This window comes from Chanodichthys erythropterus, chromosome 10 (genome assembly GCF_024489055.1).
Source record: "Chanodichthys erythropterus isolate Z2021 chromosome 10, ASM2448905v1, whole genome shotgun sequence".
NCBI classification, from domain to species: domain Eukaryota; kingdom Metazoa; phylum Chordata; class Actinopteri; order Cypriniformes; family Xenocyprididae; genus Chanodichthys; species Chanodichthys erythropterus.
This window is the reverse complement of record NC_090230.1, coordinates 52,330,760-52,357,548: the sequence shown is the minus strand read 5'-3', so window position 1 is coordinate 52,357,548 and position 26,789 is coordinate 52,330,760. Positions and strand designations below refer to the sequence as shown.

General features: G+C 41.9%; 3 protein-coding genes across 4 annotated transcripts; 2 read left to right on the top strand and 1 right to left on the bottom strand.

The window, feature by feature from the left end:
* The first annotated feature begins 25 nt into the window (after positions 1-25).
* On the top strand, positions 26-7,053 carry LOC137028395 (AP-4 complex accessory subunit RUSC2-like). Its single transcript, XM_067397152.1, has 10 exons — positions 26-1,517; positions 1,757-2,195; positions 2,289-2,479; positions 2,798-3,029; positions 3,304-3,426; positions 4,197-4,273; positions 4,500-4,674; positions 4,778-4,880; positions 4,957-5,003; positions 6,351-7,053. The coding sequence occupies exons 1-10, from the start codon at positions 330-332 to the stop codon at positions 7,043-7,045; spliced, it is 3,270 nt and encodes a 1,089-aa protein (XP_067253253.1). The 5' UTR covers positions 26-329; the 3' UTR covers positions 7,046-7,053.
* A 1,183-nt stretch (positions 7,054-8,236) lies between these two features.
* On the bottom strand, positions 8,237-9,810 carry cimip2b (ciliary microtubule inner protein 2B). The gene is made up of 5 exons (XM_067397151.1): positions 9,573-9,810; positions 9,334-9,488; positions 8,763-8,895; positions 8,460-8,672; positions 8,237-8,372 (listed from the first exon to the last, which is right to left on the bottom strand). The coding sequence occupies exons 1-5, from the start codon at positions 9,808-9,810 to the stop codon at positions 8,269-8,271; spliced, it is 843 nt and encodes a 280-aa protein (XP_067253252.1). The 3' UTR covers positions 8,237-8,268.
* Positions 9,811-23,073: 13,263 nt separating this feature from the next.
* Positions 23,074-26,684, top strand: si:dkey-106l3.7 (uncharacterized). Of its 2 annotated transcripts, none has more exons than XM_067395630.1 (6): positions 23,074-23,124; positions 23,328-23,489; positions 23,690-23,849; positions 23,968-24,038; positions 24,557-24,657; positions 24,796-26,684. In XM_067395630.1, the coding sequence occupies exons 2-6, from the start codon at positions 23,400-23,402 to the stop codon at positions 24,863-24,865; spliced, it is 492 nt and encodes a 163-aa protein (XP_067251731.1). In that variant the 5' UTR covers positions 23,074-23,124; positions 23,328-23,399; the 3' UTR covers positions 24,866-26,684. The 2 variants fall into 2 exon arrangements, with proteins under 2 accessions (XP_067251731.1, XP_067251730.1); XM_067395629.1 differs by having other exon boundaries at positions 23,092-23,124; positions 23,325-23,489.
* Positions 26,685-26,789: the final 105 nt, after the last annotated feature.

Sequence of the window (26,789 nt, the reverse complement as noted above, 5' to 3'; positions counted from 1 at the left end):
AATTTCTGTGATCATAAAATTTGGAGTTAGGGTCTTGAGTTTTTGCAATTGTGTTTCTGACTGCTCTGGGTTATATTATAATAACAAAGTTATTATTACAAGTATTCTCATTTCAAAACTTCTATGGTTAATGGGAAGCACCCATCAAATGTGTGTGATTTATTGGTTTATACTGAAAAGTGGATTTAAGCTTGGTAAAGTATGGAATCATGATTTATGTGAAAGCATTATTATAGCTAATCCACTGAATGTTTTTTTTTTTTTTTTTTTTGTCACTTAACCAGCCTGGGATAAAAAGACTGATGCTTTGAAGTGCTGGTGCCTATAAAATGGACGTCTCCCCAAAGTCAGGAGAAACTCTGATTGTGTGCCACATCCATGGCCACTCTGTTGGGTGGCATTTATATAACTCAGTACAGACATCTAGGCAGCCACGCTCTCAGAATTTAACCCACAGTATATCCCTACCTGAGAGAGGAGATCTGCCGAGGGAAGCACTTGACTATGGCAGTCTAAGCCAGACAAGGAAGTCAAGTTCAACAGAAACAGCAGAAAAGAAGGTGACTGAAAATTCTAGAGGATATGAATCGTTCCCAGTGCTTTGTGTTTTGTCAGAGAACTCTCCATTATCCAGTCCTCAACTAAATGAAGAGCCATCCCATTGCAGAGGTAATCCCAGATGGCAAAACCTTTTCATCCCTGAATCAGAAGTGAATGAGGATGAAGAGGATGAGGACTCGGATGGAGACAACTTGCATAAGTACCATGAGGGGTCATCCCTTCAACTACAAGGAAATGTGACTCAGTGTAATATGAATCCTTTTAGCCAAGCCAAAGAAAACAAAGAACAAGGGAGGGAGCATGAAACATGTTGCAGGGATTGTGGGGATAGCAAAGGAACCCCTGTTTTAATGGAATGTGATGAACAGGATTGGGGTGATGAGGAAGAGTTTAGCAAGCAAACTCTTGAGGAACCTGGAAGCTGGGCTCCAACTGAAAATCTTATTGAATCCTTTACTCAAAACCAAACAGACTATATCACTGACTCTTCCTGTAATAGCTCAGATGGAGTACTAGTTAACTTCAGTGCCATATACAACAAAACCAACAATGCAGTTCCTGCAACTCCACTTAGCCTAGATAGTCCTGTTCATGGATCAGGTGCAATGTTACAAGACACTTCAAACCCTTTGCCTAGCTGGTCATCTCACAGCACTGATCCAAACTGCAACATCTATCCATCCAACTCTGATGGCTTCCCATTAATGGAAATCTCTGACTTCACCATGTGTCTGCAGAGTCAGGCACGGTTAGCAGGTTCCACCCAGAATTACTATAAACTAGTGACATGTGACCTATCTTCCCAGTCTTCACTCAGTCCACCCTGGTCCTCATTGACCAGTTTCTCTGAGACTCAAAGCCAGGGAAGCTGTTCTCCACCTTCAGAATATTTCCTTTTTGGACATTCAGCGGGAGATGAAAGGAGGAAGTCAAAGGTTGACCAAAGTGAACACCAGGTATTTAAGCCATTATTTTACCATACCTATTGTAATTCCTAGATTCAGGGTTTTTATGAAGGGATTAATATGTAACATATATATATATATATATATATATATATATATATATATATATATATATATATATGTGTGTGTAACATATACTGTCCTTGAATTATCAAATAATTTGATCTTTATAATAAGTCTACTGAGCAATATCCACAATAGTGAAACCACATATTTTCCAACTTTTTCAGGGTGATGAAGGGAAGAATAATAGACAAGCCACTAAGGACCAATCTAAGGGAACAAAAGAGACAATGGCACACATAAAGACTTGTCAGTCTGCTTCAAGAGAACATGGTAGTTGTAATTATACCAAGACTACTCAGTCTCAAAGCTGGACTGACAGCCAGAAATGTTCTACCTTATTGAAGCTGGGAGCCCTACAAAACAGCTGTCCCAGCAATTTAGACACAAACTTATCTTCACCTCTATATAGGCAACATGCCACCTCTTTTGTAGAAATTGTCCGAAGTAAGAAGGGAAATGGAGAATCATCTATGAAAAAGATCATAGAGGATCCATCAGGCTCACACTTCATCCATAATCTCTCCTCCATCCAGAAACAAGATGATTCAGAGATGGCAGCAGAATCACTGAGTGCTGACAGGAGTAGTCAGTACAATCCAGAAGGTAAGAAACCTAGAAAACCCTTAATATTTTTAAATTCAGTTCTTTGTTGTAATAACATCAATGGTTTATCACAACTTTTTCTTGTGTCTACAGGTGCATGTGCTTCATCCCCAGAAGTTGTGCGATACACAAAAGCACAAAGGCCCACCTTTCTCCCCATCCAGCCCTTTGTGCTTCAGGCACCCTCAGGAAAACAGAGCAAGACTCTTGGTTCTCTTCTCAATCAGTACATCAGCCACAAGTACAGCAAGCCTGGTCCATCCAAAGCTACTTGCAAAAGCAAGGTACATCCACTCCACATACAACCCTCACCTCTTGGGAGTTCTTCTAACATTCACCTGGAAGCAGGAACCAGTTCAGACAGTTGTTCCACCTGCACATCAAGTCCTATTTTGCCCCATAACCGCCCCCATTGTACCCAACCCAGCACAATGTTAGGGCTCTTTCACCAGGACTTGATCAGAAATCCACATATGAGTCCAAATATGAGATCAAGAAACCCTCAAAGCCCAGAGCAAACAGACGGGAGTCTAAAGTCAAGTCAAAGTCAAAAACAATCTTGGTCTGGAAAACAAGCTTCTCAGATTTGTTTTCCTGAGCAGGTTCCCCTTGTTCAGGAGACCACAGGTCCTTTGGATGCATCCCACCCTTTACATCAAAGCTCCTCCCCTGCCATTACCTCAGTCACCTCCTTGACCTCTATCTCCTCCCTCATCTCTCTACCCGGCACTGGACAGAAATCCCTCTGGCCTTTTGAAACAGCATCACAGGTCTGCACAAATGAAGAACCCAAGACCAATGCTGACTACATCTTTGGGCCAAGGAGATCACCTTGTAAGTGTCACTGATCATGTTTTTGTTTCCATTTATTGTACTAACTGTACTGATGTGGATGTTTGTGTGTTGAATGTGCATCTTTACACTTATACTAAATATTTTCTTTTCTGATATAATGTATATATACCCCTCTATCTGAGATAGGGTGGGCACTGCAAGCACACGTTCCCTCTTTTAGATTACAGTGTAAGACAAATTGTGTATGTTTTGTGAATCTGGTAGAAGTTATGTATTTAGGTCAAATTTTATGTATGCTTCCTCAACTCTGCAGGTGTTATGAGGGAACGTAAACACAGTGACTCATTCTCCATGACTGACAGACCCCCTGAGGAGTTCTGCCTTTCCCCAGAAGCCCCTTCAGATATTCTTTCAATTGATCTTCTGCACAAGAGAAGTAAGATGATAAATAATCCTATTCTGCATATATTTTTTTACTACTAAAAACTCAAGATATTTCCGTACATTTTGACATGATTATTATTATCAATTGCCAATAAATTATGTTGCTTTTGTGATTCAGTATAGCAATGTGCTCATGATATGTATGGAGACCTATGTTAATATGAACATTTCTACAGTAGCATTTATCACATAGAAATTCCAAATGCAGAACACACTTCAGAAAATCAGAGTACAATTCTGTCTCAGACTGCCATTGAAGGCAAAAATCCCTTCTGCTACAGAAAGATACAGAGTGGATCTCTGCAGCATTGCCTCTGCTTCCCTGAAGGGGGAAATGTGACCTACTTTTAACTCTCACTGCCTTGGATTGGCTAACACAATTGGCCTGTTTATATGTGTGTTTCTATGTGAGCACAAATGTGTGTACTACTGTATATTCCTTTTTTTGTAGGTTTCATGTATCTTCTTTTACAGTTGTTCATGTACTTTAGAGGGATTGATAGAAATTACCTAACATTACAGCATTTTATTTTATACCTAACATTAAGCATTTATAATTTGCAATGTAAATGTAAATGTAAATATTTATTGTCTTATATTCCTTTTCAAAGCATCAGGTCTAATGTTGAGGGATCAGAAACACTGCTGATAAGCAGAATGTGTGTGTGTGTTTTTTGTTTTTTTTGTTTGTTTTTTTTACAGAATTAATTTAAATCTCTAACTCACTCCCATCCCTACCATTTTTTTTCTGCTTCTCTGCAGGTATGTTGAAAGCTGTGAGTTTGGCAGTGGATATAATAACAGCTCATTTCAACTCAAGACAAGACCCAGGGGAAAAGGTAGTATCAGGAGTCAAAGTTATATTATGGAAAGTGGGGCAAAATATCTTGGATAGATGTATCATTGAATATAACAGAAATGTCAAATATTACCCATGGGTTCTAATTATACTGCCAGGCAAAATTGTTTTGTATATAGTTTTATGTACAGACAGAGAGTCATTTTACTTGTAGCAGACTGAGAAGTCTCAATCTGATCTCTTCAAATGTTTTATTTTGTTTTCAGATCAGACTGGGAAACAGTTCACTGTGCACCACAATCAGCCACCTTGTCCTTAAACAGCTCTACCCCACAATCCAGAACATTCTTCAAGATGGTTTGAAAGCATATAAACTGGATTTGATTATTGGACAGCGACGCAAAAAACTATGGAACATCGTAGAGGCCACAGCACAACCAGGTCTGTGGGAGCCAGTCAGATGAAAATCAAACGAAACACCTTCATTCTCAAGTGCCCTCAAAATGTTTTTTTTTAATGAGTGCCAGTGTTTCTTTCTTCATAGGCTCATCTACCCGACTGCCTGACAGCTTGGTATCTGTGGTAAAAAAATGTTCCCAGTTACCAAGCCGCATGCGGCTCAGTGCCTTCATCATAGATCTGCTAAAGTAGGTCAAATGCTGAATACATCTGTTAAAAAGTAATGCCCCAGTACAGTTAGCTAATGAACATATTCCTCTTTAGCTTCCGTGCTTTGGAATTCTGGATCCATCATTTATACACTTGTGTAGGTGAGTATGATGTTTACCGAAAACTGTAAAAGAATGTATTGTCTGTTATCACAATACTTAAAGGAATAGTCCACTTTTAAATAAAATTTTCCTGATAATTTACTCTCCCCCATGTCATCCAAGATGTTCATTTCTTTATTTCATCAGTCGAAAAGAAATTAAGGTTTTTGATGAAAACATTCCAGGATTATTGTCCTAAAGCCCTGGGTATACTTCACTTTCCGCGCCCGGACGCGTCACGCGCGCAGTCACATCCGCGAGTCTTTCAAAGTATACTACACCACGAATGCGCGCGGATGACCGCGTTCGTCACATGCACAGTACAGTTTTTTTCTATGCATACCAGACATCGGAGAGCAGCACTGAGTCGTGTCATCAACGTGACATTCACTGGACATGATCGGAGAAGAAAAGAAGTGCATCCTTTCCCATATTTTACTTATCCCCCTCCATGAATTTGCCGCCCTAAACACGTCTTTGTACACTTTCAAACATGAATTGTACAAATGTGGTTACTTTCTAATCTCTTCGCACAAACGCTGGTCAAGTTCGCTGTGTTTTTCTCTTTTTTCAAGTATGTTGTTAAACCGGTCTTTTCACACTCTTCTTTGACGGCTGAACACTGTGCTCAATACTGTGCGTATCTCCACCTAGTGGACTCTTCTATACTGCTTGCACATGCGCTATTGCACGCGGACTGTCCACGCGGCCTCAAAATTTGGCCTGCACGCGGCCAGGGTGTGCGGCCGGCCACGAGCCTTCCGCATGACCAAAATTACGTCATATACCCGGGGCTTTATAGTGGACTTCAATGGACTCCAGACGGTTGAAGGTCAAAATTACAGTTTCAGTGCAGCTTCAAAGGCTTTAAACGATACCAGATGAGGAATAAGGGTCTTATCTACCGAAACGAGCGGTCATTTTCGAAAAAAAAAAAAAAATACAACTGTGTATGCTTTAAAAACACAAATTAGCGCATTGCACGCGCTTTCACTTTCCGTATTCTCCAAAACGCTTACGGTGTATGTCCTACGCCTCCCCCTTCTACTTACGGAAAAGAAAAAAAAAACTGGCGCCGTGTTCGTTCAGTAAGTAGAATAGGGAAAGCGTAGGACATACAGCGTAAGCATTTTGGAGAATACTGAAAGCCCACAATAAGGTGAATAATCCTGGAATGTTTTCATCAAAAACCTTAATTTATTTTCGATTGACGAAAGAAAAACATGAACATCTTGGATAACGTGGGGGTGAGTAAATTATCAGGAATTTTTTATTTAAAAGTGGACAAATCCTTTAATTCCTTACTGCATTTTATATTTTTAAAATTTATACTGAATTCTTTCCAAGATGTTGTGACGGAACACTATCACCAATGGGGTTTCTTGGCTCTGGCCCAGGGGCCAATTTATGGACCACTGTTCCAAGAGCTGCTTCTTCTGCTGCAGCCACTCTCCCTGGTGCCCTTTGACCTCCATCTGCCACCTGAACCTAACCTTCAAAGAATGGAAACGCAAAAGCACAGTACACCTCTGCCTCATCGGCTACTTGCCCAGTCAGCTCAGTTTCTTCAGATGAGCTCTATCCAGATGAACAGCAGAAGTTCAGCAAGTCACAGTGATGTCAGTAAAAGGGTAATTGATGGATTTGGAATCAATCAGACACCCAACTCAAAGAGTGGAACACAGAAGAAAGAAGATGAAGGAACTGAAATGGAAAACACTGAGATGCCACTATCTTCAACAAGTTCTCTGGAAGACAAACACTTCAGTGAGCTACGTTGGGCCAGACTCTTTGGCTCTGGAGTTAGAACCCCAGTTGGGCCACAGAAGGTGCAAAAGAGCATTAGTGGATCTCTAAGAAGTAGGTCAGTAGCTGTCGTTCCTCAAAATAAATTCACTTTGTTAACTTCGGTTGTCTTTATATCAGAACATTTGTCTTCCTCTAGGCGGCCCTCAGAATGGCTTAAGCTTGGTGCATCAAAAGTGGATCTGCTAGCACAGTCAGTGTGGACAAGGAAATGGCCAGAGGCTCATCTACAGTAAGTGGTAACCATGACAGAAAACAGCAAATAAAGATGAAATATTAACTCTTAAGAACCCACAAGGAGTCTGATTGCAGCTAGACAGAGTTGAAGCACAATTAATCCAAAATAAAAAAATCACCTGAATGACATTTTAACCTTACACAGTGAACTGACGCACCCTGTACAACCCAGTGCAAAGACACCATATCTGTTCCTGGACAGAATGTTGCCGTAATGATTTACCAATCAGGAGAATTTGTATTATTACTTGATCTTTAAAAGGTATCAAAATATTCAGCAATTTTAATCCATGATGTTATAAAGTTTTTTTAGACTAAATTTCGAACACAATCAAAGTATTGTACAGAGTATATAACATGGATGTGTATTGTCTGTCAGCAATCAAGCACAAAACTGGAACTTAGGTCCCCAGAAGTCTTTTCCAACCAATTCCTGCACTTTATCCCTGTCTCAGGTCTTTAGCTGTCATGTCATCTAGTCATATCATTTCTGCTGTTGTTCAACTATGTGGCTTTATAAAAAGTACATTTCCTCATGGTCTATTCGAAATAGTTTCTATTACTTAGCGATTTCCATGCATGATAGCATAAATGTATACACATGACAAACTAATACTGTAGTTTTCCTTTTTCGTATTCAGCGAATTACAACTGCTGGTTTTATTGCATTTTGTGCATGATGAAATCTATTTAATATAGCTATTTTCTTTGATAAATATGCATGCTGAGTAGCTTTATATTTCTTATGTATTACTTAACGGCAGGACTAGTTAAGTAGCGATATTTATTTATGATCACATATGCCCGAGCGTGACCCCTGATGTAAGGGATGCAAAGATGGACAAGAGCTCATTAAGAGGACGGTTTGATTATGAGTGAGTTTTAAAAGCAGCATTTTTTTCTATTTCCCGATATTAAAGTTGTGCCTGCTTGGAACTTTGTGATAATAAAGATTTGTTGCGTCATTAATGTTTGTATTGTGTGCTTTTTTTGTATGTGCACCAGAAGAAGGTAGGAAGTATTTGTAAAATGCATCACATGATTTTGTATATTAATACTAAAGCATACCAATTCCACCACTATAAAGTTATTATGGTGAATCTCATTAAATATGACAACATTAAATCCACAGCTACATGTTGTTTGTTAGATGGCCCACATGACTTTAATTGTCCTTGGATGAGTTACGGCGATCACTGATTTCAGCTGCATGGTTGGGTCTTCAGCTCAGTCTGTTTCCCCCCGTGTTCTTCCTCTGTGTACCAGTGTGACTCAGAGCATTATGGGTGAGCTGCCCAAATGTATGGCCATATTGAAATCTGTACCCTGTTGACAAATTGACAACTTTCCATTGCTCTTCTACTGGAAAAGACATAAAGTACATACAGTACAGTAATTACTATCTTCACATACCTGGTATGTGGCCTGTGTAGGAGGGCAGGAGACCTGTTTTGGAGGGGTATATTGTGGGTATCAGAGGCAAGCTGGTGGACAATTCCTCTTGCAGGTTGAGGGAGGTCTGACCTGACTTCATTTCCTTGCCAAACTGGATCAGTGCCTTGTTGGTGATGATGGGATATCCAGTACCAAAGAGGAACCGGGCTTTGGGGACATAGCCAGTAAAACCTTTCAAAATGACAGACCAATGTTACACATTGGTGCAAAATTCATTAAAACACTGTAAATTGCTTCTTGGTAAGCCCATCTCTGGCTAACCTGAGATGAAATACTTTTGTGGGCTGCTATCCTCCATGAGGTACGGGGAGCCTTGTGGCTTCCAGAGGTCAGGGGCCTTGTAGGGGGCAGGATCTTTAGATATTGCTATCAGAGGGCTGTTCGGTCTTCTGGGCTGCAACAAAGGACAACCATTAGATTCAACTTTGATTTTAAAATTAAATATTGCAAGCTGGAAAAGGTAGCTGTTTATCTATCTATCTGTCTATCTATCTATCTATCTATCTATCTATCTATCTATCTATCTATCTATCTATCTATCTATCTATCTATCTATCTATCTATCTATCTATCTATCTATCTATCTATCTATCTATCTATCTAATCAGGGGAGGGAACTTTCACAGCTTGTTTCATCACAATGAGGTGATAATTGCCTGAAATCATGTGGTGTCCTGATTGGAGAGCTTGTTTAGTAACAGTACTTCCTTTCATTTATAGGCATGTGACACTCAACCTGCTTTGATACTGGATATTTAGCATGTATAATTAAGCAGGCTGACCCTACACAGGGGAGCTGTAAAAGAGAAGCAAACCGATTGTGACAGCTTACTTTGAAGTCTGGGACGCTGTTGCCGACAGCAAAAGACAGGTCAGCAGAAGCTATACGAAGTCTCTTCTTTTGTTCCTGTTTGAACTCCGATAGTGCATCTCGACAGGTTTCTGCATATGTTTTGCAGAAGTAATTTTGGCGCAATGGAACAAAACCTTGGAGCAGAGACAGATATGGTGCATGTTAACAGATCTGCAAACTAGACACCAAGTATTGAGAACCCCCAAGCTGCTCATAACCTGTGTATCCCGGTATCATTGTCTCCAGGTTCCTGCTGCTTCCATTCCAGCTCCGCCAGATCTCATCGTGGGGCTCTGTGTCCTTCTCTATGGATGGGAGGCGTCCAGTGTGGAGCACAAGTCTCTGTGAGTGAGATACCTCCGGGGAAGACAGGAGCTTTGCTGTTAACTGACCATAAGTCTGGCCCACATGATACTTCAGCTGAGGACAGTAGCCTGCATACCTACACACAACCATCAGTAGATGTTGGGAATAATATATGTAACGGATATATAATGATTTGTCAACCATTTCGTTTTAGAAATTCAAGTGGACATACATAGTGGAAAATACATACACATTTTTCATCACAATGTCATTTCCACAATATCTCGAATAATGTATTTTGAAAAGCATTCGGTGACAAAAAAGACATTTTAAACATTTTTTTTTTGGGGGGGGGGGGGGGGGGGTCATTTTGATGCGTGATGTACTGTAAGTGTATTGTGAAACTCAAGTGAGAAGTGACTCCACATGAGCTTCAGAATGTACTTACATCACGCTTCACAACATGCTTTGACGTTTAGTGCTTCACAACTCTCTCATGAAACCATGTATAATAGTTGGTCAAAAGCGATGGTTTACTGTTTAAAAAAAGTTAGTATTTCTCTTACACACACCTATAATTTTTCTTCAGAAGACATTTATTCATCAACTGAGGTCATATGGATTACCATTGTTTGTTTTGCATGGTTTATGAAGTGTCAGCTTTTTAAGTCCCATAAACTTGCATTACATGACATAGATGGATTGTTTTCTAAAAATCTTCATTGGTGTTCATCTAAAGAAAGGAACTCAAATACATCTAAGATGGCATTTTTATGGTGAATTTTAATGGTTTAAGGCTGAAAATCTGAGTCAAGAGTAACGTTAAATTAATAAACACAAACAATACATTAAAAATGCATTTGGGGGAAAAGCTATATGAATGATGGAGATTGAAATCCCCTGAGGGATTTAAGATGGGACAAAAAAAAAAAAAAAGTTAGTTAAGTTGGAGAAACACCCATTGATGCAACATTGTCGAATATCACTGGAATGACAATTTGTCATTCCAGTGATATTGAATAATTGATCGATCGATTCATTTAGGCAGACAGACAGAGGTAACAATGGCCACCAATGGACTTCTTCAGTGTAACTTTGAGAAATGCTGGCTGTAGAAATGCTTCAGTTCCCTTTCGATACTTCACTCGTACTGCGTATGGGGAAAGGTCTCCCTTTTTCCCCGCTGCTGAAGCCTTTTTCAATAACGCAGTGTAACTGCACCGTCATTGGTTCACTCATAGACAAGTTGTTGAACCAATGGCGGCGCGGCATAGCTGCGCGGCCTATGGCGACAAAGCGCGCGAATATTCCCGCCGAAATGGGCGGGGTATAGGGCTATATAAGCAGGCGTTTCGCCATAGGATTTCAGTGTTTTCTCCTTCAGCGACGACATCTACTTCTCTTCGCTGATCTCCGCCTGAAGCCGAAGAAGCTCGCCGCCTTCTGCTCTCGCCGCCGTCTGAAGAGGCTCCCGCAGCGGACTCGCCTGGACTCGCCGGTGGAAGAAAGCGCCGGCGCCCTCGCGGACTGCAGCTTCTAGCGCCGTCGCCGAGCCGCCGCCTCCCGCTTCCCGCTTCCGGCCGCTTCCTGTGCGTCCCCTGCCGCCATCCCGGCGCGCCGCCTGAGAGCTTCATCCGCGGCTTAAACGCCGCTCTAAAAGAGCGATTTCCAGCGGTTTTCACCGCTTTAAGAGCTTCCGCGGCCCTCGCCGCTCTAAAAGAGCCACCCAATTGCCGTTTTCACGGCAGCGGCGTCTCACGATGCCCCGCCACTCATGTGGTACTTGCAGGGCCCCCTGCACGACGACGATGGACACAGCGAGTGTGTCGCTTGCCTGGGCAAGCCCCACGCAGACGGCGCGCTCGCTGGAGACTCATGCCCGCACTGCGAGTGTATGAGTCTCGCTTCCCTGCGCTCGCGGGTCGCCTTCTTCACTGAGGGCGATCTCGCCGCTCGCGCCCTCCCGTCTCCTTCCTCCCGCGGTCCGGCGAGGAAAAGACAGCGGGGTAGAGCGACTCAGCGCCAGGAGTTGAGCGAGCTCACGCCGGCCCAGCCCCCGCGTGCCTCGCCCTCTCCTCCCAGGGAACTCTCTCCAGTTCTGTTCTCTCGCCCTGAGCAGCGTCCCTCCGCAGAAGCGAGTGACCTCGTCTCATTCGGGGGAACAGACGACGAACAAGACGACTCCATGTCTCTTGCGGCTTCCGAAGCGGAAGGATGGGCTGGCGAGCCGGAAGACCCCGCTCCACCGCCTCCCCTTGGAACCCATCGAGCATGGCCAGGGCATGGATGCCGAGCTCTTCCGCATCCTGTCTAGAGCCGTTGAAGAGCTGGACCTCGAGTGGGCCCCTCCAGAGGAGCCGTCTCGCAGCCGCCTGGACGAATGGTTTCTGCCAGGCCGCCGCCAAGCACCTCGCCAGCGTTCAGCGCCCTTCTTTCCTGAGGTCCACGAAGAGCTGACGAAGTCGTGGCGCGCTCCTTACTCTGCCCGCCTCCACACTACGCACCGCTCCGCCCTCACCGCCGTCGGCGGCGCCGAGGAGAAGGGATACGAGCGCTTGCCACCCCTAGATGAAGCGGTGGCTGCTCACCTCTGTCCTCCCGCGGCTGTGGGTTGGAAGACGAAGAGGGCCCTTCCTTCCAAGCCCTGTCGGACCACCTCTACTCTGGCTGGACGGGCTTACACCTCGGCGGGCCAAGCTGCCTCTGCGCTCCACACCATGGCCATATTTCAAGCATTCCAGGCCAAACTCCTCCGCTCTCTGGATGAGTCTGGAATCGACGCGCCAGCCTTCAAAGATCTCCGCAGCGCCACGGATCTTGCCCTGCGAGCTACGAAGGCTACGGCCCAGGCCATCGGTCGTTCCATGGCCAGCCTGGTCGTGTTGGAGCGCCACCTGTGGCTCAACCTAACGGAGATCAAAGACCCAGACAACACGGCCTTCTTAGACGCCCCGGTCTCGCCTTCTGGTCTCTTCGGGCCTGCAGTGGATGGCTTCACTGAGCGCTTTACTGCCGCGCAGAAATCGTCTCAGGCTATGAGGCATTTCTTGCCTAAGCGCTCCAGCTCCGCTTCTGCGTCTAGCCGCCCCAGGACTGCGCCGGCTCAGCAGAACAAACCAGCCCCACCTGCAACACAGGCAGCGCCGCCCCAGGAGCATCGCCAGCGCTCGCGCCCTGCGAAGCGCCCTCCCTTCCCGAGGCGCCAGGGACCCCGGCCCAGGATTGTGCTGGACCCGGTGCCTCCGAAGTCGTCCTGATTCGTCGGACAGGAAGAGGATGGGGGACCGTCCCGTTACGACCGGACCACCCCAAAAGCTCCCACGGGTAATTTCCCCTCCGCCTCGTTTATTTCCGGGCGTGGGAAACATACTCCAAGTGACAGCTGGGCCCACACCTGTTGCGCCCACTCCAAACGCCGTTTTCACGGCGGACAAATTTTTACCTCATCACAAAAAGAGCAAATTTCCTCTTCCACCCCTCGCGGTGTACGACCCTCTCAACGGCGGTCTGTCACCCAACATTATTCAACCCCTAGCCACTCGGGCCGAGGCCTGGCAGGCCATCCCCGATGTGTCAGAATGGGTCATGGGGATCGTAAACCAGGGCTACTCGCTCCAGTTTGCACGACGGCCCCCCGCTTCGCCGGGGTGCTTCAAACATCGGTCAATCCGGACGACGCTCATGTCCTCCGGGCCGAAGTCATGTCGTTGCTGGAAAAAGGAGCTGTGGAAATGGTTCCTCCGTCAGAGAGCGAGACAGGCTTTTACAGCCGCTACTTTCTGGTCCCCAAAAAGGATGGCGGTCTCAGACCCATCCTAGACCTCAGGCTTTTGAATCACTCCCTCACGAGACGGAAGTTCAAAATGCTGACGCTGAAGCAGATCCTCGCGCACATTTGCCCCGAGGACTGGTTCTGCTCGCTGGACCTGAAGGATGCGTATTTTCACATCCAGATAGCCCCCGTCACAGACGATTCTTGAGATTCGCATACGAAGGGGTGGCATACCAATATACGGTCCTGCCCTTCGGGCTGTCTCTGGCTCCCCGCACTTTCACCAAGTGCATGGACGCGGCGCTTTCCCCTCTGAGACAGATGGGAATCCGGGTTCTGAATTATCTCGACGACTGGCTCATCTTAGCCCGTTCACGAGACGAGCTGGAACGCCACAGATCCGTGCTCCTCAGCCATCTACAATGCCTGGGTCTCAGGGTCAACTTAGCCAAGAGCTCGCTATGCCCCACTCAACGAATCTCGTTTCTGGGAGCAGTTTTCGACTCGGTCCGTATGACGGCAGTAGTCTCGCCAGAGCGCGCCCTGGCAATTCAGCAGCTCACGGCATCTGTCACGAACAAAGCCTATCTCCCTCTGAAGTTTTTCCAGAGGCTGCTAGGGCTGATGGCTTCCGCCTCCCCGGTGCTGCAGCTAGGCCTTCTTCGGATGCGGCCTCTTCAGTACTGGTTGAAGTTCCGGGTTCCTCCCAGCGCATGGCGGCACGGCCGCCTATGTCTCAAGGTCAATCGGGCCTGTCTTCTAGCCCTGAAACCTTGGATGGATCCAGTATGGTTCCAACGCGGAGTCCCCTTACAGGCGGTCTCACGGAGGACGGTGCTCTCAACAGACGCCTCCAACTTGGGCTGGGGCGCTGTGTGCGAGGGCAGACCGGCCTTCGGCTCGTGGAGCCACGAGGAAAGCCATTTACACATCAACTGTCTAGAGATGCTAGCAGTGATGAAAGCCCTTCAGTTCTTTCAGGCTTACTTGACGGGACGTCATGTTCTAGTTCGGTCAGACAGTATGACGGTGGTGTCATACCTGAACCACCAAGGCGGTCTTTCGTCCAGCCGCTTATGCGCTCTGGCGAAACGTCTGCTGGAATGGGCTCTTCCGAGGCTTCAGTCGCTCAGAGCGACTCATGTTCCTGGCAGGAACAATCTGGGTGCGGACATGTTGTCACGGAGCAACATCCCCTCCGACGAGTGGATGCTCTACCCCCAAGTGGTCCTCACGATCTGGGAGTTCTTCGGGAAGGCAGAGGTAGACCTCTTCGCCTCAGAAGACAACTCTCATTGCCCAACATTTTCTCGAAGGAAGTAGATGCTCTGGCCCACACATGGCCCAGCACGCTCCTTTATGCTTTCCCTCCGATCGCACTGATCCCCCAGGTCATCAGGCGTATCAGAGAAGACCAGCACAGAGTCCTTCTGGTGGCCCCGCTCTGGAGGAACCAGGTTTGGTCCTCAGAGCTATTCAGGCTCTCTCTAAGAGCCCCGTGGCCGATTCCCCTGAGACGGGACCTCCTCTCTCAGGCAAACAGAACAATCTGGCACCCACAGCCGCAGCTCTGGGCTCTGCACCTCTGGTCCCTCGATGGGAGCCGACTAGCCTCCCCGAGGACGTCCTAAATACCATTTCTCAGGCTAGAGCCCCATCTACGAGGCGCCTCTACGACCAGAAGTGGTCAGTCTTTGTTGATTGGTGTTCAACACGCAACATAGACCCTGTGGAGAGTGACGTATCTTCCATACTGTCTTTTCCTACAAGAACGCTTGGAAATGGGGCGCTCCCCTTCCACGCTTAAGGTTTACGTAGCAGCCATTGCAGCGTTCCACGCTCCTATTGCTGGCCAATCGGTGGGACGAAACGGGCTCGTGATCCGTTTTTTGAGAGGTGCTAGGCGTTTGAATCCTCCTCGCCCTCTCACTATTCCCTCCTGGGACCTCTCGTTGGTCCTCAGGGCCTTGAAAGGAGCCCCATTTGAACCAATGGGTTCAGCCGACCTCAGGCCCCTAACGCTAAAAACCGCTCTGCTACTAGCACTAGCATCGGTAAAGCGTGTTGGCGATTTGCAGGCCCTCTCCGTGAACCCTGCGTGCCTCGAATTCGGGCCTGGTGACTCTAAGGTCGTTCTGAAACCTAGGCATGGCTACGTCCCTAAAGTGCTCTCAACTCCGTTTAGAGCTCAGGTCATCTCGCTCTCTGCTCTTCCTCCCTCGGCGGACGAACCAGAGCTGCAGCTACTCTGCCCAGTCAGGGCATTGAGGACCTACATAGACCGATCACAGTCTTTCAGACAGTCAGATCAGCTCTTTGTTTGTTTTGGCGGCCGCACCAAAGGGTCTCCGGTCTCGAAACAACGCATTTCCCGTTGGATAGTGGATGCTATTAACCTGTGCTACTCCTCACTGGGCACTAATTGCCCCATAGGAGTCAGGGCCCACTCCACTAGAGGAATGGCTTCCTCGTGGGCTTGGTCCAACGGAGTTTCCATCCAAGACATCTGTGAGGCGGCCGGCTGGTCTTCGCCGTCCACCTTTGTCAGGTTCTATCACCTCGATGTCCCGACCTTACAAGCTCGGGTCCTGTCGGTGTGATTAGCGGCTTCCAACAGGTCCCGCTTCACGCCACCATAGGAAGTATCTTCCTTCAGTGTAACCATGGGTTCGGTTAGGCTTTGCCTCCGCTTGTCCTTTTTGCCCCCCTCTGGGTGGCCAAATGCAAGCTATATCGTTCCCAGCCGTGGCACGGCGTGGTTGAATTCGTTCCCCATACGCAGTACGAGTGAAGTATCGAAAGGGAACGTACTCGGTTACTAACGTAACCTCGGTTCCCTGAGATACGGAACGAGTACTGCGTCACTTGCCGTGCCACGAGGCTGCGGCTCAGGGTCGTCGCTTCAGTCGATTGACACTGAAATCCTATGGCGAAACGCCTGCTTATATAGCCCTATACCCCGCCCATTTCGGCGGGAATATTCGCGCGCTTTGTCGCCATAGGCCGCGCAGCTATGCCGCGCCGCCATTGGTTCAACAACTTGTCTATGAGTGAACCAATGACGGTGCAGTTACACTGCGTTATTGAAAAAGGCTTCAGCAGCGGGGAAAAAGGGAGACCTTTCCCCATACGCAGTACTCGTTCCGTATCTCAGGGAACCGAGGTTACGTTAGTAACCGAGTACGTTACTGCGCCTCGTTTGAAGGTACATTTAGAAAGGTTTGTAAGTTTTATTTCAACATGAACTCGTATATTAACTATCGTTGAAAATAAAGTGCACGTTTTCAAACTCATAAAAAAACAACCGCTGCTAACTTTTGGAACAAAATAAGAAACAAATAATTTAAAAACAATTGAACTGAGAACTCACCCTGGGATGTATTGCGGGTCAGGTGTCACCAGCACTTTACTAAATTTTGGAGGAAACTGCTCCATATTTTTAAACCTGCAGCAGTTGTGAATGTTATTGTGTACGGTTGCTAGTGAGGGAGTCAAGGTGAGCGTCCACGTGCCATTATTGTGTCAGAGACCGCGTAATTACGTGACGTAGTGTCCTCTAGTCATCATGAAGAATGAAAGGACTCGCTAAAGTGTGCAGCCACCTAAATTAAATAAAATAATTATTTAATAAACGAACAGAAAATAAGTTTCTTATACCTAAGTTCAATTGAATTGTTTGAAAATAAACTCTGCTATATCAGCAGCTGTTCTGAACGTCGATACTGAACACTGACATGTTTAAAATCGCATGGCTGATACTGTATGTTGATCTGGTAAAGATAGCGTTACATGACCAGTCAGTTAGTTGTGATGCTGCAGCCTCTTGTGGGTAGAAGGAGAAATGCACCCAGATATTCAGCCACAAAAAGGAGTAGGCCTATAATGGCTCTAATGAAAAATGTTAATCGTTATCCATAAATAAAATAATTTAACAGACCCAAGAGAGGACAAAACCTAGCCTATTTACTGATATATGTTTTTAGATATATGTTTTGTTCTGTCAAAACACAGAAGGAGATTTCTTAACGCTGCCCTTTTCAAAAGTGACAACGCATTCAAATATTAGTTCACGTTAGTACGGGAAAAAAAAATCTGGGCATTGCACAGAGCTTGTCGTCGCGTTCATGAGCGGAAAAGCATCGCCAATGCAACTTAATAACGTTTTTACAATGTTGACTATGTATTTATCTTATAATCGCAATAAATAGCTTAGGCCTACTATCTGTTCCCAAATTCGGAAGCTTGAAATATAGTGCACAGACTTCTTCTTCTTCTTTATTTCTTTTAGCTTTACATGTTGATCCAAATGTTCTATCAGATCCCAAAAGCAAACAACAAATGGTTCTAATCTGCATTGTTTCTCCATAAATCAAATTTTTATGAATCGTTAATATATTGATGTCCAAGATGTCATGAGCCCAGAGATGGTAATGTACACAGTGATTTAAAAAAAAAAAAAAAAAAATCTTAAATATGTGATATGTTGATTACCTGTTGGGTAGCCCTTTCTATGAAGCCTGAAGTTATTATGCATTATAAGGGTATTCTTAATACATTATAATACATGCATAATGATTTATAAACAACATTATAATATTGTATCATCTTTTATAAAACGGTTAGTTCCTGTCCTTGAGATTATAACACTTACCTATTTGTGGTTATAACCTTTACGAGTACAATGCATTGTAACGCCAGATTAATAATGCATCATAAGGGTGTTCTTAATGCATTATAATACAAGCATAATGCCTTATAAACAACCTTATAATGTGTTGTGTCATCTCATGTATAATCATAACAACAGTAATAATACTTACTTATTTGTGGTTATAGACTTTGTTTTTGTCACTTTACTTTAAGCAGCAAAAGACCACTCATAAGACGTAGTATGAGACTGTGCAGATTTTAAACAATATCAAGATATGAGACTTGGGAAAGTAAAATACATAAAACTATGTGATATGTAATCCATTATAACTTAAGTGGATAAAAATATATTCATTGTGTAAAAAATCATCATACTCTTAATAGTTTTAATAGTTAATAGTATAACCACAAATAGGTAATTATTACTGTTGTTATGATTATTCATGAGATGGTAAAACATTATAATGTTGTTCATAGGGCATAATGTTTGAATTATATAATGCATTAAGAATACCCTTATGATGCATTTAAATGCAGGCTTCATCTGGTGTTATATGCATCGTACTCTTAAGTTATAACCACAAATAGGCAAGTGTTATAATGTGTTGTAACTGTTGTTACGATTATTTATAAGATGATACAACATATATTATAATGTTGTTTATAAGGCATTATGCATGTACTATTATGCATTAAGAATACCCTTATAATACATTATAAATAAAGGCTTCATAGAAAGTGTTACCAACCATTGTTTTCAGTGCAGGAGGCCTGAAGTCTGGATCCCCTTAAAGGGTCAATGGACATCAATGCAAAGAAATGTGTTGACCTTGCTGTGGCCAGTTTCTTCTTGACACCTTAACATGTGCAGTTAAATAGGCCTATACAGTATAACTTTAATTGAAGTCCAGTTTAATTATATGCAATCATAATACCATAATATAATAAAGTTAATAACACAGATTATTGTCATAATATAAACATAGGATTGCGCCATCCATTTGCTTTGCATGTTTCATTATTAGTGTTTAACAGTTTGACATTTTTTCTCTGAAGTTGCATATTTTCATTTTTCCTACACAGAGAGGAATGCTGATGTTATCGTTGGAAAGGAATGTCTATTCCGCTACTCCTGCATAGCTGTGAAATGAATGAAACTCTATGGTCCTAGTTTCAGTTTCATTCTTTTTTTTTACATATATAAATTATATCCAATGTGGAAAAAATGGCTGAGAAAAAAATGAAAGTACTATTTCTCCAAACTTGAGTTGGAGAAATTGTTGACCAGTTTTGACGGTTACCAAATGAATAATGCTTAACATTAGATTGTTACAAATACACTTTATTAAATTCTCTTGTGTACTGTATAATTATGAATTTGCAAAGTGCCACCATATTATGTTGGGTCAAGAGCATAACCATGTCTTGAACATTGGGGGACCAAACTCATTTTTGGGCACTTGTTCTCCATAATGTCTATGGTGGCCTTGTGTTGGATAAATTGTGATCTTTTCAATGCTATGGAGACCTTTGCTTATTCGTCTCAGGATACCAGCAGTTTCTTTGTTTAAGGGCTTTGTGAAAGTTTCAACACCCACACAACATGTCTTGACAGATCTGCCAATGAACATGAGCACAGGATTTTAGGAACGGCACCAGAAGTGGAGCAGTTGTCAGAAGCTGATTGAGAAGCATAGGAGTCGGAATGTGGGCGGCCCTTGAAAGGTGTTTTTAGTTCAATGTGACAAAAACCAACCTGCAAGTTTCTAGTCAGTTGTGAGACAAGGTGCTGCGAGGAAGTTCACGTGTTCTGATTGACTACGAGAGCCTGGGGAGAGAAACTGAGTACCTGAAGAGAGAAATTCATTATCAATGAACCTATATAGGAATTTTGGGAATCTCCTTGAGAGTTGGGTGAATGAAGGCTACTCGGATTTACACTTTCAGTCAGGAGCTGGTGTGGACAGATTAGAATCAGTGTCTAGGAACTCCGTCCCACTATCCAATGTAAAATCAGAATCCGAGGACTCAGGATTTGAGACGGTTAGTACAACTAGTCCCTGTCATTCTCATCAGTGTAGTGCACTGACATCTGAAGAATCACACCCAGTTTCTGGCTCTACAGTGGATGATTTTCAACCTTCATCCCCGTCTCCTTCTATTTGCTCCTCCTCATCCTCATGTGTCTCTCTCGATTCTGTGGCTCCAAAAACAACATGTCTGAAGGTGGAGCAATCCTTGAGAAGAACAGAACCACCTTCATGGAGAGAACCTTTACATCAGACGGAAAGGGGGCCCACTGGCCCACGGTATCGCTGTAACACAGCCTCTTTTCTGACCAACTGTCGCCCAACCAGCTCCAGACCACATCATCAGTTTGCTCGCCCAAGGAGAACGCATTCACAACCTTCAGATCCCATAAAAGCAGAGCTGTACAGAAAACGTATTAAATACGACCAACATTGCCAACCATTAGACAACCAGTTGGAGGTAAGCAGTCAGTATCTACTTCCTTTAAAGATGTTTGTTTTTAATAGAATAGAAAGTGACTTCAAATCTAAAATACAAAAATTGTATCACTTTTATGACTAATCATGCTGTTCCACCTGTAAACACGTGCTTTGCTACCTCATTGTGAGCTACTTCAGTTGCACTTGACACAAACATGACATATAGTGCTCATTTGTCACTTGACATCAGACACTCCTCACGTTCCTCACACTCTAACATTACTTACCTGGTATTTGCACACATTTTTGTCATATGCATAATAGACTTCCTGCATTCACTGTATTTGGACAATTGGTTCACTTGGACAAAATGGCAAACAAAAAGGCCAAACAGATCATTGTTCAATTTGTGTATTTTTTAAGATTAAATTTTAAAATGAATATCAATTCATGATAAAATGTGAATCAGTTACATGATGTGGCAGTTAACAATTTAATAATAATATCAAATAATTTACAGTTAAAATTAAACTGACAGCCCTAATGTTTAGGAATATATATATATATATATATATATATATATATATATATATATATATATATATATATATATATATATATATATATATGTGTGTGTGTGTGTGTGTGTGTGTGTGTGTGCGTGTTGATCGAATATAATGCATAATTTTTCCTTTAAAAAAATTACATAGTAATCTCACTGGTATCAATAGCTGAAATGTTAGATGTCAAAGTTGTTACGTGAAATGTTAGACGTTTGCCCATGTCACCTGAGTCTTCATGGTCAAGAAATGACAACAGTCCTCAAGTTGCATAACCTTTTATGATTAGCTCATGTACATAGGCCTAATGCATTATAATATAGTACATAATGAGCAGGTTACCCCTTACATATTTATTCACGCTGAAACGCGTTTGACTCACACAATGTACATGCACAGTCTAGACATCCTTTCTATGTCTGGTGTGAATCTGTATCATGAGAGGTTAAACAAGCGCTTTAAGACTGTGAACCGGTCGGTTCAGGTGAGAGAGGAATGACTGGAATGGTGCCAGGAATGATAAAGATCTGTGCGGGACATGTCTGAACGTTATCGCTTCGATGGGAACAGTGCGGGGAAGAAAAACTTATAGGCTAGAACCATAACCAAAACCTCAATCTAATTACTTAGGCTATTATTAGACACATACGTTTTCAAAAATAAACATAACTGCTTCAAAATTTGTGTTTCCGGTATGGGTGTGTGCAGTTTATGTTGTAGAACAAAACTTCAAAGTATCGTCAAGTTATGTTTACCACAGGCTTTATTTTACTCATAAATTTAAAAAAAAAAAAAAAAAAAAATATTATAAAACACCATATGGAAATCTTGAGGGGACCAGTGGCAAATTAGTCTTCCAGGTTTTGACGTACTGCAAACTGTTATTGTTGACGTACTGTTATTTCAGTAACTGTAAGGTTTTGAGTCAAACTTTTTTTGTGTGTGTGTATCTGAAACCAATTCAACCTTTCAAACTTTAAGACTACTTTAAGCTTCAAACTGAAAACCTTCAAACTTCAAGCTTTTAAAACTTTTTCAAAATTTGTCATCAAACTTTACTATCTACACTGTAAAAAAAGAATTGTTGGTTTAACTTTAAAAAGTAAGTTATCTGGTTGCCTTAAAATTTTGAGTTCATTGAAATTAAAAATTTGAGTTAATACAATGATGGTGATTGGTTTAAAAAACAGAAACTCAAAATGTTATGTTATCTGAACCACATTCATTATTTAAGTTGATTTGACAAAAGAAAAAACTTTGTGATGAAAAAATATGAAAATATTTTTTACAGTGTGTATTCAGATATAAATATTCATTGCATAATTTGCATACTGCTCTTTCTTAAAGGTGAATTATGTTTTTATGTTAAAATAGTACTTTTTTCTTTCTCAGCTTAATATGCAGAGTCAATAACAATCCATTTGTCAGTTGATTTCTCTGTAAAGTTTCAACAATGTGGCACTATCAAAACATTACTCTGTTTGAGCAGCAATTACATTAGTTTGGGGGTGGGACTATCTCTTTATTCGAGCCCAATCACACGAAAATGCGTATAAATAGTACGAGTGTGTAATCTCGTAGAATATATATGCCAAAATGAGTTTTGGCGTGCTTATGGTATGCAGTTTTTCGCGTGCATATGATACGCACTTTATGGCCCCTACCCCCATCCTACCCAAGAGCGTGTCATATACACGCTATAAAGTGCGTATCATATGCACGCGAAAAACTGCATACCATAAGCACGCCAAAACTAATTTTGGCATATATATTCTACGAGATTACACACTCGTACTATTTATACGCATTTTCATGTGATCGTGTTGCTTTATTCAACCACTATCTGAGAGGGGGAGTTTTCAGAAAACCTGATTAAAAACAGTCAGTCATTATTTTAGTGAATCCATTTGATGATGTGAGTAATACAGAAATCACGCACTTCTGCTTTAACATTTTTTTATTTGCATTCACTTCCTTTAAAGGGACTTCAGAAGCTCAGCTTGTTCAAACAGCTCAGAGCAGCTCCGAATAAGTACATAACTATAATTCGTAAACTATTTAGTACTAAGATCAGAGAAATCTGAATCTAGAACAGGGATCATGTTTTTCATTTTATACAAATAGTGTTCTTTGATTAGCTTTTGCCTTTATATCCCACCAAATTAGATGATATAAGCTGTAAACTGTTCCTAACACTAGGAATCTTAATGAATCTGGATCTCTCTGTCTCAGCAGTTTGCAGACGGTGATCAATACAGGCTGGACAAGCTCTCTCCAGGGTTGCTGTACCTGGAGCAGGTGTGCAGGATGCTGGAGAACATCGCAAAGCTACAGCAGCAAAACCACAGCCTGCAGAAGGAGGTGGAGATCCTGAAGAGTCAGCATGCTGAAATAGAGGTTAGAGACACTGATATATTATAGAAAAGTTGCTCATTTAGGTCTTATAACTCTCTCAAGACTGTTCTATTTTGTTACCAAGCTCAAGTCGGTTTGTCAAAAGTGGTGTCATGTGTCAAAATGACTTCTTATTGTTTCCTGTAAACTGAAACCTCATATTTCACATTCAGCACATTAACTCTCTAACTGAATGTTTTCAGTGTGTACGCTTGCACAAGGAGGAAATAAGCTATCCTGACAGTCAAAGTTTACAGATTCTGGGTCATGAAGATCCAACCAGTGGATCGTCACGCCTAAAGGAACCCATGGGGTTTCGGCACAGATCAGTATCTGACACTCAGGCAGCCGTCGGCCATCACAGTGAGTCTTAACCGTTTTTGACAGATTAACTCAGTGCTAGTTTAAATCCATATATATGTTAAAAAAAGACATTCTGGCTTTAGTGGATGTCTGTTAAAAATAGATGTCTGTCCTACAGGGAGAGCAAGGTTTGCTCGAGGCGATCCTATTGCAGATGTCTTAGTCGAGGAGCCTGATGGTAAAGATCCTGTAAGTGAACACTGAGTGGAACAAAACATTATATATATTAAAGGAATAAGCTGACCTAAAATGAAAACTAATTTACTCACACTGATGTTTTTCGCAAACTTATATTAAGAAAGGAGTTATTTATAAAAGACTGTTTAAAAAAAAAATAGTTGGAATGGTAACCACAACAGATATTTTTATTGAATAATGACTTTAATTTCTGTCTTTTCCTCATAGAAAAGTTATTGTTTAGCTTCAGAAGATGTATATATAGTGCAATTATAATGATTTATAAAGTCATATGGACTTACAGTGATTTTCAGGCCCCTGGTTCTCATCCACATTCAGACATTCTGCTAAACCTTTTATTTTGTGCTTTGTGTTGCACTGAAAAAAAGAAATTCATACAAGTTTGGAATAACATAAGGGCTGTAAATAATGACTGGATTTCATTTTGGGGTGAACTATCCCTTAGTAGCATGAAAATGTGGATGTTGAAAGTTATTACAATAACACTGTTCCTCTCTTTGTTTAACCAGCAACCAGAAAATGAACACAAAAAGCTAAGTAAAATCCAAAAGCTGAAATTTACATCATTTCGAAGGCAGGGAACACAACAGTCTGACAAAGAAAGTAAAAGGTAAGAACTCAAATAAATCAAAGTCTGATTTTTATATGATCCCTGTTTTATTGATTGTGTATCTTTTTTCATTTTTTTTTTTTTCATTTGTTAATGTTGATTTATTAAGTGTATCTTCATAAATGTCTTTCCTCAAAGCATTCAGCCTAAGAAGAAAACAAAACTGCCAGACATTTTCAGGAGCAGAAGGATGACCACACGTCTCTGACATTCAGGTCACAGTGATGGTGTTTCAAAGCAGTCATACACACCATTCATTTACCTGAGGATTATGGCACTATTATGTGTAATTTTTCCCCGGTTTCACAGATAAGGTTTAAGCTAGCCCTAGACTAAAATGCATGTTTGAGCTGTTTTAACTGAAAGTAACTTGTACTGACATATTGTAACTTAAAATATGTCACTGACATTATTTTGTCTCAAGATGGTGTCTCACACCAATAATGTTTTTTCTAAGGTATGTTTATAAAAGCTACTTAAATGTCCTAATTGAACTATGACCTAATCCTGGCTTAATCTGTGAAACCAGGCCTATGTGTTTTAGTCAAGTACTTTGCACTTAAATAAAGTACTAGTACTAGTATTAGTACTAGTAGTACTATTAATCTTCATGTACTTCATGTCAATGCACTTATTATTTGTTGCAATTGTTTCATTTTCACTGCTGGATCTTTATTTTTTATTTTTTATTTTTTTTAGTATATTAACATTTATCATGGTCGATCTCAGTACGTCAACCTTTGCTGCTAAAACAACTTTTCTTTGACCTTATTTCGTAGTGTAAAGTGTTTTAATACAAAATAATGTAATAAAATATACAATATACAGATGTGTTTGCAAGTTTACATCCTGTCATATACAGTAAGTTTACATTCACCTAGCAGAATCTGATATTTAGCAGTTTTTAAAAAAAGAGATACAGTTTTTAATATATTCCACAATACAAAATAATTTATCCACAATATGCACAATATGAATTTATACACAACTATCACAAAAGGCTGCAAACAGTCATTGATGTTTGAGGAGGCAACACATGATATTAAGAACTTTAGTATGTAATCTTTTGAACAGGATCATTTGTTTTGGCTTGTGGAATATATGTAAATATGTGTATATGTAAATATTTGTAATGTCAGTTATCTCTTCAGGTCAGTGATTTTTTTTTTTCTTTTCAGATCTGTCTTTAAAAAAAAAATACATTTTTTAAAAATGATTTTTGGGTTTTCTGACATTGGGTTAGCTGGCATGAGGAGGGTGTGGTTTTGGATAAGTGTATGGTTGTAGGAATGGGTGCAGCCTAATTCAGTAACTAAGGCTGCATCTGAAATTGCATACTTCTCTACTATAGTAGGTGAAAAACAGTACGTGAAAAGAGTAGAATGTCTAAATTCACAGTATGTATAATAGTCGAAAAGTTCCCGGATGACCTGCTGCTACTGAGATTCTGAAGTGCACATCCAATGGACACTTTACTGAAGCCTAAATCCGTATTCGGAAATACATAGAAAATTAGTAATGCATTCTACGGAGCCCCTAAAGGGACATGGTTAGGCTTGCTGTGATAGTTGGTTACATTACAGTACATCAGATTTCACTTATCACATGAAGAGAGTAAGGAGAGATGACTGACAGGAAGATGGCGCGGGATTTGGTGGGCAACAGATCCTGAGCGTCATTGACAAATATCTTGTAAAATGTGTGATCAGTACCACCGCTATTGACAGAATATGCATGATCACGCATTTGGAGCGTGAAAGTGAAAAGCAAGCACTTTCGAAGGTGATTTCAATCCCCTGCATATTGATAGCAGCTCCCTGATACCCACAAATTATATACAATATAATTACCCAACTATATAATTGCGAGAGAACACAAAAGCATTGAAAATGAAATATATTTTTACCTCCCATCTCATATTTTTCTCCATGTCATTTTAGGGGCTCTGTAGAATGAGTCATTTCCTTTCTGAACATAGTATTTGGCTTCGGACACATCCCTACACTTTACTATCCCATGACTTTACTACTTTACTATCCCAACATGTCTATATTAAATTTATACTAAACACATTTTATATATATATATATATATATATATATATATATATATATATATATATATATATATAT

Bases quoted from the DNA above. Each gene is read 5' to 3' on its own strand.
- si:dkey-106l3.7 (XM_067395630.1), top strand. From the start codon at position 23,400: ATGCTGGAGAACATCGCAAAGCTACAGCAGCAAAACCACAGCCTGCAG. The intron at 23,850-23,967 runs GTGAGTCTTAAC...TCTGTCCTACAG, and splicing joins GGCAGCCGTCGGCCATCACA to GGAGAGCAAGGTTTGCTCGA. The intron at 24,658-24,795 runs GTAAGAACTCAA...CTTTCCTCAAAG, and splicing joins TCTGACAAAGAAAGTAAAAG to CATTCAGCCTAAGAAGAAAA.
- LOC137028395 (XM_067397152.1), top strand. From the start codon at position 330: ATGGACGTCTCCCCAAAGTCAGGAGAAACTCTGATTGTGTGCCACATC. The intron at 3,427-4,196 runs GTAAGATGATAA...GCTTCTCTGCAG, and splicing joins TGATCTTCTGCACAAGAGAA to GTATGTTGAAAGCTGTGAGT. The intron at 4,881-4,956 runs GTAGGTCAAATG...ATTCCTCTTTAG, and splicing joins TTCATCATAGATCTGCTAAA to CTTCCGTGCTTTGGAATTCT.
- cimip2b (XM_067397151.1), bottom strand. From the start codon at position 9,810: ATGGTTGTGTGTAGGTATGCAGGCTACTGTCCTCAGCTGAAGTATCAT. The intron at 9,489-9,572 runs GTTATGAGCAGC...CTCTGCTCCAAG, and splicing joins AATGATACCGGGATACACAG to GTTTTGTTCCATTGCGCCAA. The intron at 8,373-8,459 runs GTATGTGAAGAT...ATTTGTCAACAG, and splicing joins CTACACAGGCCACATACCAG to GGTACAGATTTCAATATGGC.